The sequence below is a fragment of the Macrosteles quadrilineatus genome, unplaced genomic scaffold (genome assembly GCF_028750875.1).
Source record: "Macrosteles quadrilineatus isolate MER2022 unplaced genomic scaffold, UCM_ALF_1.0 Scaffold_4__1_contigs__length_99947679, whole genome shotgun sequence".
Lineage (NCBI taxonomy): Eukaryota > Metazoa > Arthropoda > Insecta > Hemiptera > Cicadellidae > Macrosteles > Macrosteles quadrilineatus.
In genome coordinates, this window is record NW_026542597.1 from 44,317,506 (window position 1) to 44,330,161 (window position 12,656).

General features: G+C 34.4%; 1 protein-coding gene across 1 annotated transcript in view; it reads right to left on the bottom strand.

Moving 5' to 3' along the window:
- The window catches only part of LOC128991281 (probable multidrug resistance-associated protein lethal(2)03659), a 47,515-nt gene that overhangs the window by 5,210 nt on the left and 29,649 nt on the right, over positions 1 to 12,656 (bottom strand). Inside the window, exons 17-23 of the mRNA XM_054414033.1 lie at positions 12,293 to 12,372; positions 11,450 to 11,600; positions 7,455 to 7,561; positions 3,751 to 3,874; positions 2,109 to 2,279; positions 1,440 to 1,567; positions 588 to 833 (exon numbers count right to left, since the gene is read on the bottom strand). Coding sequence (XP_054270008.1) covers positions 588 to 833; positions 1,440 to 1,567; positions 2,109 to 2,279; positions 3,751 to 3,874; positions 7,455 to 7,561; positions 11,450 to 11,600; positions 12,293 to 12,372 — 1,007 coding nt within the window. The remainder of the gene's footprint in view (positions 1 to 587; positions 834 to 1,439; positions 1,568 to 2,108; positions 2,280 to 3,750; positions 3,875 to 7,454; positions 7,562 to 11,449; positions 11,601 to 12,292; positions 12,373 to 12,656) is intronic.

The following is a 12,656-nucleotide window of genomic DNA, read 5'->3' on the forward strand; positions in this document are numbered from 1 at the left end:
ATCTTTCAGCTCTACCTGCAAAACATTTATGTATCAGGGTACAGTAGTTGCCTCTGACCCACACTGAAGTTGCTTCCTCCCTCTGCCAGTTGCCAGTCCAGCCCTCCCTCTAGGTCATTTACTGTATCTTTCAGCTCTACCTGCAAAACATTTATGTATCAGGGTACAGTAGTTGCCTCTGACCCACACTGAAGTTGCTTCCTCCCTCTGCCAGTTGCCAGTCAAGCCCTCCTTCTAGGTCCTTTACCGTATTTTTCAGCTCTACCTTGCAATTGTTTAATCAGGATTCAGTAGTTGCCTCTGAATTTCTAATTGTGTTGACCTTATTCTAGTCAAAATTTGTTTTAGCCAATATAGATTATAATTTTAAACAGAATTTTATCCAATGTAGAACTCAGCAGTGTTTGAAGTCTGATAATGTAATTTTAAACAAATGCTGATCTTATGAATTGTTTATGCAGGAAGATAATCATGACAGCTTATGGAAGGTAGAGATATGATTTCTAAGCATAGGTTCTGGTACCATAACTCAAATTATAGAAATCAAGCACTAATCTTACTAATATTTAATATTAAAATGACTTTACCTCACTAAGTGCATTCCAGAGCTGTTCATCACTGAATTGGTTGAATGGATCTAAGTTGGATCGCAAACCACCAGAGAACAACACTGGCTCTTGCGGAATGATGGAAATGCTAGAACGCAAAGTTTGAAGACTGATAGTCTGTGTGTCTACTCCATCTATCAGGATCTTGCCCTCGATGTCGTGAAGACGAAACAATGCTGAGATGAGGGATGACTTGCCTGCTCCAGTCCGTCCTACAATACCAATCTGAAAACATTAAGAAAAAGTGAGTAACTTTCCTTTCCTAATCTGAGCATTTTAATACTGTAATATAGTGAATTCTGTAGAGGTGATTCATTTTTAGTGCTATGGTCAAATTTGAAATAAATTCATTAACATTAGGCTACTCCAGCACACTCAATTATTGATTGCTTCATAGCTGTAGATTTTACTGATCACCCATTGTCTCTTATTTTATTGAAGACATTTGTGGTGTATTTGGTAAAATGTACCATTTGTTATACATCAACCAAATATGAACCAAAGATAAGAAATTTAGGTACAGAAAAATTTTGGGTAATTTGGTGTAAACTCCAGTTGATACATTTAACCTGGGGAGTGAGCTGGTATAGTTGCCGATCGAGGGACCTCGGTCCCCGAGGTCCAGGAAGGTCCCCGGGGTCAAATCTTGCCAAAATCACAAAATGGATTGTACCTAAGTGATAATGCTGTAACCTCTAACCCTAGTCTGAAGTAATGAATAAAAACAATCCTGAAATAAAGCCTTGTTTTAAAAAAGTTGAAAAACATACAACTAGATTGATCTGTACTAAAAATGAACATCAATGTTTTTGTCTTTTCAATATTATTTACCTTTTCTTTTGGTTTTATGACAAGAGAAATGTTCTTGAGCACCCTTGGCAACTGCAGTGAGTAACTCAAGGAGACATCGTGAAATTCAATCATTCCTTTTCCTGGCCACATCTCACATAGTTTATTGTCTGTGCAAACAAACATTAAAGTCGAGTATAATCAATAAAAAATCCTCAACAATTTCTTTGGTGTCCGGCAGGGTTGCTTTAAATGGTCCTTGTGGACCCCGGGCCCATAGGCTCAAAATTTTTAGGTTTGTTAGGGGCGCACGGGAAAAAAGTGGGAGGGACACAATTGTCATGGGCCCATAGCACATCACATGCAAACCTAGTGATTGGAAAGCAAGCACCATAGCTTTGTTAGAAGACATCCCTTTCCCATATGTTAGTCCCCAACATCACTGTTTACCCTTTATTTATGTGTACATCAATCTCAATAAAAATATAATTTTTCAATTTTTTCCCTCTATCAAAGCATCCTCGGTTTTACCCCCCTTACTAGTCACTATGGCATATTCAACTAAGTTTAATTTTAATACTAATCCACTGGTCCATTAAGTTACGATGAGCTTCAGTTTCTAAAAGTCAATGACTGCAACCTTTTTCTACCCGTTGAATTATTTGTACAATTTTAGGCTTGACTTATTCCACTAGTTGACAGATAGGTTACCCTCAGTACGATCCATTGTCGATTCACAGTCCAGCCTCCAGTACTCCAGAACTCTCTCTACACTGGTCATGATGTTCTCCAGTTCTGCTGACTGCCTCATGCTGAACTGCAACATTCCTGTTAGACCCATCGCCTGGGTGATGGACAAGCCGACGACTCCTCCAAACACATCTGCCAACACAATCTTATATAATTACAAAATTCTTTTACGAGATCGTTTGGCTCTTCTCCCCAACCGATTTTCATAATTGAGGTCTCAAATAGAAAAATTGAAGGTATACACACACAGATATCATATCAAGCATCGGCATATATTAATCTACTGTATAACTTGACCAAAAAACATAAATTTGATTTATTTTTGAATTCTTACTTAAATTTAAGATGTACGGGTATTTCACCAGTTATGATTATAATACTATATATTTTGGTCTAAGAACCTTCACCACAATACCGGCTTTCATTTATACTATTAGTTATTCAAATCCGACTAGTTTCAAGGAAACGCAAGGTGAACAACCAACATAAAAGTGATTTTTTATTAAGGTTTTTCGATGATTAAAAATCAATAGCTCCAGCTATCAATAGCTTTTTATGACAGTGCCCTAGTAGCAGAAAATGCTGTAACAGTTATGTGAAAGATATCCAAACATTATACTGTAGTTTGTAAAATGAGTCTTGTAATAACTTTTTGTACAGTTAGTGAACATATTTTAAAAACTTAACAAACCCTATTTGTACATACATTTTACAGCAAAATTTCTTACACAATTTTACATGACATCTAAGTTTTGACTAAAAATTTTGAAAAGGCTGGATTTTTCCTCTATGTATTGTGTGCCTGCACGTGCACTTAAAGTTGAAATTTTAGCAGCTAATGACTATATGTCTCATTGGTTAACTATGCGGTCTGATCTAGTGTTACACAAATTAACAACTCCCTTTATCTAATTTATCATTGTTAAATAAATATTTATAATTGAAGAGCTCAAAAGATACAAACAAATAATTACAACATGCAGAGTACCCGTCCTTCGTACGATATAAAAGTATAAAGTATAAAATGATTATTGTAGTTATACTTGTGCTTTGCGTTTGTAATGGGAGAGGACACAGCTTAAGGAAATTTGGTTCTTTTAATTTACGGTATGCTATATAGTATAACACATCTACCATAGCAACCTAAACCACTGCACCTAAACAATAAAAAAAGTGAAATTATAGTTTTTCACAGCTTTTTGTTGCTAGTTGGTTCAAATTAGATGTTGTCATAGATGAAAAAACATTAATAGTGCCCTGTTGGTAAACCTTATAACTTTTTAATGCTATTAAAGAACCAACTTGTGTAGTTGAAACAGCTGACAAAATTATTTTATTCCTTTTAAATATGACTACTCGTGAGGTTAACACGGGAAATTGCAGAGCCACTGGGGAGGAGTCCGAAGGGATTTTTGAGATAAGAGGATAAGAGAATGTGTCTATATGTTAATCGGGAGTAGGAGCTATCATCACACCAAATTTCAACACAATCCGACCAGTATTTTTCGGGTTTACTTTTCACAAACATCCATCCATCCATCCATCCAAACATCCAAACTTTCTCACTTATAATATTAGTAGGATTATTCAAAAAGAGACTTACTCAGGTTCAACAGCAGAAAACCGAACACCACAACAATAATGTACAGCAGGCATACCATGTCTAACCACATGCCAAACGCCCGACTGGACGAAAGGAACATGAACCAAGCAGACGAGTGGACGTCCTGTAAGAAAAGAGAATATTTAGTAAGTAGCTTATTGCTGGATAAAAACATTTTTTTCTGTAGTAAAGACTTGGCAGTCCTAACTTTGCCTCTAATAATTTGTTTAGTTTAAAAACAATGAAAATTTAACAACACTTAAACTTTGTAAGGTACTTGCTACTTATTAACGCTTCCCGGACGGGTTTTGGCGATAAAGGACGGGTGGCGGATATATCCGCTTATGGTTTTTGATGTTCCGGACGGGAAGCGGATTCTGCCATTTCTTCAGACAGAATGGCAGGTGCTTGACCAGGAACCAGATGTTTGCGGTACCAAGGCGCCACTTTCCTGCTCTCTCCATGGCTGCGCTCTCTCCCGCATTCCCCTCTCTCACCCGCGCCTGCCCCTCTCCTGCGTCTCCCCCTCTCCCGCGCACCAACCCACCTCTCCTACGCTCCCCCCTCAACGTTTCGCGCTCAACACTACGTTGTCTTTATTTATTGTTTACATATTGTTCTTTATTTATTGATTAACGTTATCATGGTCATATCTTCAAAGACGGGTGGCGTATATATTTGCTGCTTTTCTACTCATCCGCGGACAGGTAGCAAATATATCCGCATAGTTAAAAACGAGTAAAAAATCATTTTAACAGTATGAAGTGTTCCATTGTGTTTATTTTATGTATACTTGTAAAACAAAACACAAATAAAGAAAATTGATTTTTATTTCTTCCTATAATTTTTTTCAACGATTTCGCCCGTCCGGGAAAGGTTAAGTCAGGAATGCACCCAAAGAGAACATTTGTGGGGGAACACATAATTTGTATAGGGAGGGAAATCCTAGAAAATTTAGCCCTCCGACGGAAATTATTTAAATTTATATGTCCTTAGAAGAGGTTTTTTGAGAAATCTGACTAACTCTAACTCAATTGCAATTTGTAACTATTAGCTATTAGTTTGGATTTATTATTTTGTAATAGTGATTTTAGGAATTTGGGAAGGAGGAATTTCCCCCTTCCCCTGTGAATCAGCCACTGTTGTAAGTGTAAGTGTGTTGCACGAATGTTTGTAAGCTACAGAGATATTATGTATTTATTTTATTTTGTGTATTTCAAAACATTATTTGGGTAACATTCATCTCTCATCAGTCATACATTGCTTAAACAAGTACAAACTTGGTCGCCGTTTGATTAAAAGTGTCCAATTTTATTTGTCATCATATTTTGCTATTTGCAACTTGGCATAGTCAGAATGTGTTGATACAATTATTTTTATCCATATGGTCGGTTTGATTGACACAACCAACCTTGTGCACAACTTCAATGCCCAACATGTCTTTAATTCTTTTGGCTGAGCTTGACTTTGGCAGCCAAGTTTAGTATTTGGAATTTTCTGAAATGTCTAAGACTTTTTAAGCTTATTGCTTACTGTCAAATGAAAATATTGTCAATTAACAATAACAGTTAAAAAACAGACAAACAGGTTATTAATAACATCCCCGCCGCAGCAAACCTGCAGACTAAGCGAATTTCCATTTGCCTGATTGGATTTACACTAAAATGTCTGCTTAAAAATATAACATTTATTTCCTATTTAAATAGAATTAGTTTAACAAGTACTTAGGTTTGCAGCATCAGGGAGGGTAAAACTGTTTTTTTTGTAAAATGTTAATAGTTAGTAACAAATAAAAACATTTTCCATATTTGATCAAAATATGTTCATAAACAAGCAAACTACAACAGTTTACTTGTTCTCCATAAGAATTAACATGGCAATTTTAAATTTACATTTTTTTTAATTTTCTCCGTAACCATAAGGCGCATAATAACGCTTCAATATACTAAATTATTTGTTTTTTAAGCTCTACAAAATGGTTTGGAAAGAAATTGCAAAATTTTATGTTTTTTGGGTAAAAAATGGGAAAAACCTTCTTTTACCCCACAAAACCCCCCGTAAACCCCCGTTCCCGTAGTCCGATTATGCTGGTTCGCAAACTCGTTCAAATAAATGTAGGTTTACACGTTTATACCAAATTTCATCAAAATCGGATCATTTTTGCTCGAGTTATCGCGCTAACGGACACACATAAACATATATACTATATATATATATACTAATATATATACTATAACATATATATATATGTTATATATATATAACATATATATATACTAGCTGTACCCGCGGGCTTTGCCCCGTTTAACTTCATATGTGAGATCGTTCGCATGGCTCAATTACGTCCTGGTTGAAGTTCGTTCGCTACGCTCACTCACGTTTAGGTTGGAGCTCGTTCGCTGCGCTCACACGTCCTGGTTGAAGTTCGTTCGCTACGCTCACTCACCTTTACGGTTGGAGCTCGTTCGCTGCGCTCACTTGCCTTCAGGTTAGCTCATTCCCTACGCTCACTCACTTTTGGTTTAAAATTAGCTGTTGTAAAATATTAAAAAATAATAGTGCTGCACTCTGTTGGTAATCCTTGTAACTTCAATACTATTTAACATCGTAGAACAGAACCAACTTGTTTAATTGAAACAGCTGTTAAGATTCATTAATTCCATTTAAATATGAGTACTCATTAGGTTAACATGGGAAACTCCAGAGCCACTGGGGCGAAGCCCGAGAGTCCGATCAGAATAAAAACCACTTAGTTTTCCTATTTAATGCCTAAAGAATCAGTGTACCAAATTTCAGCCTCCTAGGTAAGTGGGAAGTGGGAGAATTAGTGATGAGTGAGTGAGTCAGTCAGTCAGTCAGTGATGGCTTTGCCTTTTATATATATAGATATACTAGCTGTAACCGCGGGCTTCGCCCCGTTTAACTTCATAAGTGAGCTTGTTCGCAAGGCTCAATCACGTCCTGGTTGAAGTTCGTTCGCTACGCTAACTCGCCTCTAGGATGAAGTTCGTTCGCTACGCTCACTCACCTTTTGGTTGCAAATTAGCTGTTGTCATAAATTTAAAAAAAAAAAATAGTGCTGCACCCTATTGGTAATCCTTGTAACTTAAATGCTATTGAACATCCTAGAACAGAGCCAACTTGTTTAATTGAAACAGCTGTTAAGATTCATTAATTCCATTTAAATATGAGTACTCATAAGGTTAACATGGGAAACTCCAGAGCCACTGGGGCGGAGCCCGAGAGTCCGATCAGAATTAAAACAACTTAGTTTTCCTATTTAATGCCTAAAGAATCAGTGTACCAAATTTCAGCCTCCTAGGTAAATGGGAAGTGGGAGAATTAGTGATGAGTGAGTGAGTGAGTGAGTGAGTCAGTCAGTGAGGGCTTTGCCTTTTATATATTTAGATATATATGAATTTGGACGGATGGTGTTTTTGGCCTCTAGGGACCTCAAAACGAAAAAAAAAAATCAGTCCCGAGTCCAGGTCTTACCATGAGTACTACGGTAATAGGTTATTCCCTATGGGAAATTCGCTAAAAATACACAAACACAAACACAATGAGGGGGTGTTTTGAGTAATTAGTGCAAGTTAGTCTTTTTTGTGACAGCTTATAATGACAAAAAAATGTAATGCAATAACACAGCTTTATTGAACAGATTAGAATTTTATCCAGTAAAAATACTTATAAATTTGTAATACCTGATGGTAGTCATATTCCTGAGTAAGTATGTGCTGAGCCCCAAATGCTCGGATGGTGGTTAATCCTTGTAAAGATGCGTTCAAATGAGCAAAAACCGGACTCCGAGCTGTGAATCATAGCATTATACAGTCAATTATTGCGTTAAGGATGAATAATGTAACTTAATATTACCCACTTTAAAGCCTTTATAACCTGTTTAAACATTTTTTGTTACTAGTCTAGTCAAGATATGGAAAAAACACCCTTAACCTTAAAAAAATTGCTCTAAAAGGTTTTTTGATGGTTTTCATTTCCAAAAAGTATGTTAAATAACATACTAAAAGTCTAATAAAATCGGAGTCTCGGAAATTGGGGTTTTCCAATATGGCGTCCAAAAATTAAAAAAATAATAAACCTTACTATTTTCCCTGTAAATTTTCTTCTGAACCTCTAATTTAGACAGAATTTGGTACAAACCTTTGAAACTGTATGTATTATCTATAAACTATTCATGATTTAAGATAAAAAACATACAGCAAACGTGTTGTATGAGGTTGAAAATAGGTAAAAATCTGTCATAAGTTGTTAGTAGTAAATAACTTATTTCAACTTTGGTCACTATAGGGAACAAAACTTTTTATCCCTAGTCTGTGCTATACCCATGTTGCAAATCCTTCAAAAAATACATGTAATTTAGTATTCTTAATCATTAAATTATCTTAAGTGGTGGTGGGATGGTTATAAAAAAAACTATGTAATTCTTATGGGAATTCTAAAAATTACCATATCTTAATTGATAGTTGGTACGCTTGGATAACTATTCAGCTTGGATAACAATTCATCGTGGCCTGTATCGTCTCCACAGATACTAACACACACATATTTTGTCATAAGCGAATTCTGTGTTGAGTCAAGTAATACAATTTGTTTCAATACTTTTTTTACGCTCATTCAATTCTTTTATTTTGTAATAGTTCACAAGTAGTTTATAAAAAAATATATGTATAATGTTAACAGGTATATTTTGGTAATACTGTTGTTAATCAGCTGTTTTTAAACTCCACAGGATTCGCTTCCGCTCGTTCAATTGTAGTTAAGTAATAAAACACAAATAGTTAATTACAAAAATAATTACATGTATAATGTTTACAGGTTTATTTTGGCAATACTGTTGTTAATCAGATGTTTTTTGATTTCATATGATTCCAATCGTATTGTTGTTCATGTTTACAGTTATTTAGATCAAATTTAGTCTAGTCAAGATATGAAATAAAACCCCTTAACCTTAAAAACAATTGCTTTAAAAGATTTTTTGATGGTTTACATTTCCAATGAGTATGTGCAATAATACCAAACTAAAAGTCTAATAAAATCGGAGTCTCGAAAATCGGGTTTTTTTTTTCAATATGGCCAAAATTTCCAAATTTCCCTAAAATATTTCCATAGACAAGCAAGCTTTAAGACATTATTTATTCTCCATAAGAATAACATGGTCATTTTAAATGTACACTTTTTTATTTTCTCCGTAACCGTTAGGCATACAACAACGCTTCTGTATACTAAATTATTTGTTTTTATGATCTCTTCAAAATGGTTTGGAAATAAATTGCAACTTTTTACAGTGAAAATGGGAAAATCCCATTTCTACCCCGTAAAAAAATAGGAGATCTTAAGCATACTCAATTTTTGGGCTTAACCTAGACACAAATCTTAAATATACACAAATCATAATACAAAAACTTTCTTCAGGGTTATATGTTTTTAGGGCCAGTGTCACTAATAACCTGGACATTCTAAAATAAAAATATTTTGTCTTATGGTCTGGCAATCTATGGAGGAACGCCCAAAAAGTTTAGATACAGTTCTGAAACTCTAAAAATGCTATAAGAATCATGCTATACTTAGACAAACGATAACTGTAAAAGATCAATTTTCAAAACTACACATTTTGACTGTCTGATCAATAAATATGTACTATAACTAGTGGCGTGTAGAGGCAATGGCCCCTAATCTAGACAACAATAAAAAACCATATATAAAAAGACAAATACTCGAAATATGTTTTTAAAATTATCAATTTTATGTTACTTAAAATTAACAGTGTTTCTTTTTTTATATCTTGATTTTCCTTCCGTTGGAGTCGTATATTAGATGCTTTTGATGTGTCAATGAAATACAATTGTAAAATAATGATTTAAATCAATAACACAACATAACAAATGGAAACGAGCACACGGTTTGGCCTGAGCCCGGAGAACGACGAATCAGAGCTAAAATCATACTGCCAAACATTGCACATCTTTTCTAGTTTAAAGTTTGAAGATTTGTTTTGTAATCTTACGAATCCTGTTATAGTTTCCATTTTGAGAGCCAAATGTATGTAAAGGTTAAAATTATTATTAATTATTATGAAGGCAACTCCCCATTTCGCGGTAGTAAGTCAGAAATATATCTATGAATTTGTCCCTGAATTTGGACAAAATTGGGAAATTACATTATATTATTGGGAAATTAAATTAATTAGTGACAGTTTGTTTGTTTGAAGTTCAATCACGCATTAACTTCTGGTCGGATTAAGTTGAAATTATTATGATAGGTCAGATTCCCGATTAATACAAGCCTATTCTTATCTAAAAAATCCTTTCGGGCTAAAAATGTATAGATATTTATTTAAGTAAATAAAATATGTATGTTGCATTTTAGCAAGCTTGTGATCTTTATTTTAAGACCTATTATTGGATTTTTCAAGCAAAAATTAGTCATAAATTAAAATACCCCCGCCGCAGCAAACCTGCACCCTAAGCGAATTTCAATTTGCCTGATTGAATTTACACTAAAATATCACATTAAAAATATCACATTTATTCCCTATTTAAATAGCAATACTTTAACTAGTACTTCGGTTTGCTGCGACAGGGAGGGTAAAAAAGTGTTTTTAGTAAAATGTTAAATAGTTTAGTAAAAAACAAATGCATTTTCCAAATTTGATAAAAATATTTTCATATACAGGCTAACTACAACAAGTTTTCTTATTCTCCGTAAGAATAACATAGGATTTTTAAATTTAAATTTAATTTTTTTTTGAATTTTCTCCGTAACTAGGTATTAGGCCCATGACAACGCTTCAATGTACTAAATTGTTTTTTTTTCTGAGCCCAGAAATGGTTTCGAAATAAATTGCAAAATTTTACGTTTTTAGGGTCAAAAATGGGGAAAACCAATTTTTACCCCATAAAACCCCCCCATAAACCCCTGTTCCCATGGTCCGATCATGCTGGTTCGCGAACTCGTACAAATAGATGTAGGTTTACATGTTGGTACCAAATTTCATCGAATTCGGATCATTTTTGCTTGAGTTATTGTGCTAACGGACACATTTGACCAACATCTTGGACGCCATCTTGAATTTTGGACTTCCGAGACTCCGATTTCATTAGACTTTTTTTCCTGGAAAATAAACATAATTCTAAGCCAAAATAACCAATAAAACAATTTAAAGCAATTTTTTTAGGGTTCTCGTACGGATTTACTCGACTATACAAATAAGTATTTGAGTTGATGTTTTTGTTTAAGTTCAAAGTCATAGAGTTGAAAACCTCTACACTTTAGAATATCTAATGATCCCTATGCTTAAATTCCATTTTTAAATGAGAGAACAATTATGTCTGTTTATTTATTTGTTATTTATTTGCACTTTTGTTCATGTTATTTGCATTACGTGTTTTGTCAAATTGTCTTGCAATTTGTTAGTTCATCATGCAAATAAGCTAAAGGTTTCATATACATTTGAATCCATGGCAATATTTTTGAATATTACAGTTCTGTCTACCTTAATAAATAAATAAATCCACTTAACCTAATAAATGCTTGATTTTATATTTTATGTTTCTTTTCAGATATCCACATTTTTTGCATGCTGCACTTCTCATATAATAAATAGATTGGTTCAACTTCTTTGTGAGTTACATTATGGTTTTGGTTGATATTGTTAAAAACGTCTATACAAACAACAAACCAACACTCTCTAGTCTTTTGACAGCCCGTGACGTAGAAAGATACATCTTGCGAAGCAGGTAGAGCAGAAACGCAATGATCGCTGTGGGCAGGAGAACCCACGGATTCACAACTGCTACCACCAGAATAACCCCTAGCAGTGTCAGTGATCTCTGTAAGAAAAATAAAAAAGTACATTTATAGATTATTAATTAAAAAACTTGTCACATAGACAAACATTGTATGTTACTGTATTAAGAGGAGGTTGATTAACCTAACTCTCCATTAATCAAGTCCCGCACACATGTCCTACTGTCCCGCAATGTTTCCCAAAACATAACCTGCAACAAGACAAGACCCTCAACAAGTTCTGAAACATGTCCTAAAACAAGTCCCGCTGGTAGTTGAACACTTGCAGGCAGTTGACAGATCTCAGAATAACTTGTTTGTAATATAACCAGAGTTATATTAAAACAGTGGAACCTCGATAAGAAGACCCTCGATAACAAGTCACCTTTGATAACAAGTGTCATTTTCATATCCATTTTAATTTATTTTACCCTTAATCACATGTTATGCAAACCTCAATAAGGAGTCAATCTTGATAACAAGCCTTATTTAATAATCATCATGAGAGTCTTCTTATCAAGGTTCTAACCAAATATATTTTATAAAATAATCTTCAGTGCTTGATTTGTAAAAAAAGTGAGGTGTCAGAACTGTAACTAACCGGGATTATCCCCCCCCCCCCCTCCCCGCCATGCCATTTTTATATTTCTGAAAGAGAAGTACCGGAATGCCGTTCCGCCACAAATCAAGCACTGGTAATCTTCATTATAAGAAAAGACAATATCAAATCTCCTACCTGGATACACTCAATGAGAGCATTTGGAAGGCTTTCATCTATATTTCCAATGTCCTTGGAAAATCTATTTAATATTCTTCCTAAAAACAATAAGTCTCAATTAGTTGGATTTATTCCATTTATATATTGAACTCAATTTTTTTGTTTTGTTTTGTGATTGGTAATTTTGAATTTCTTATCATGTCTTGACTGCTACTGTCTGTAGTTTGTCCAACACTAAGGTTGGGCTATGTGTATTGTTAGTTGTAATGTGTTGGTTAAGTGTTTTCACCTGAGGACGGGATCAGATTCCAGATCCTGAAACGTTGTGTATTGTATTTTATCATTGTAATGGAATTTTTTTTAATAAACCTTAACAAAAAAC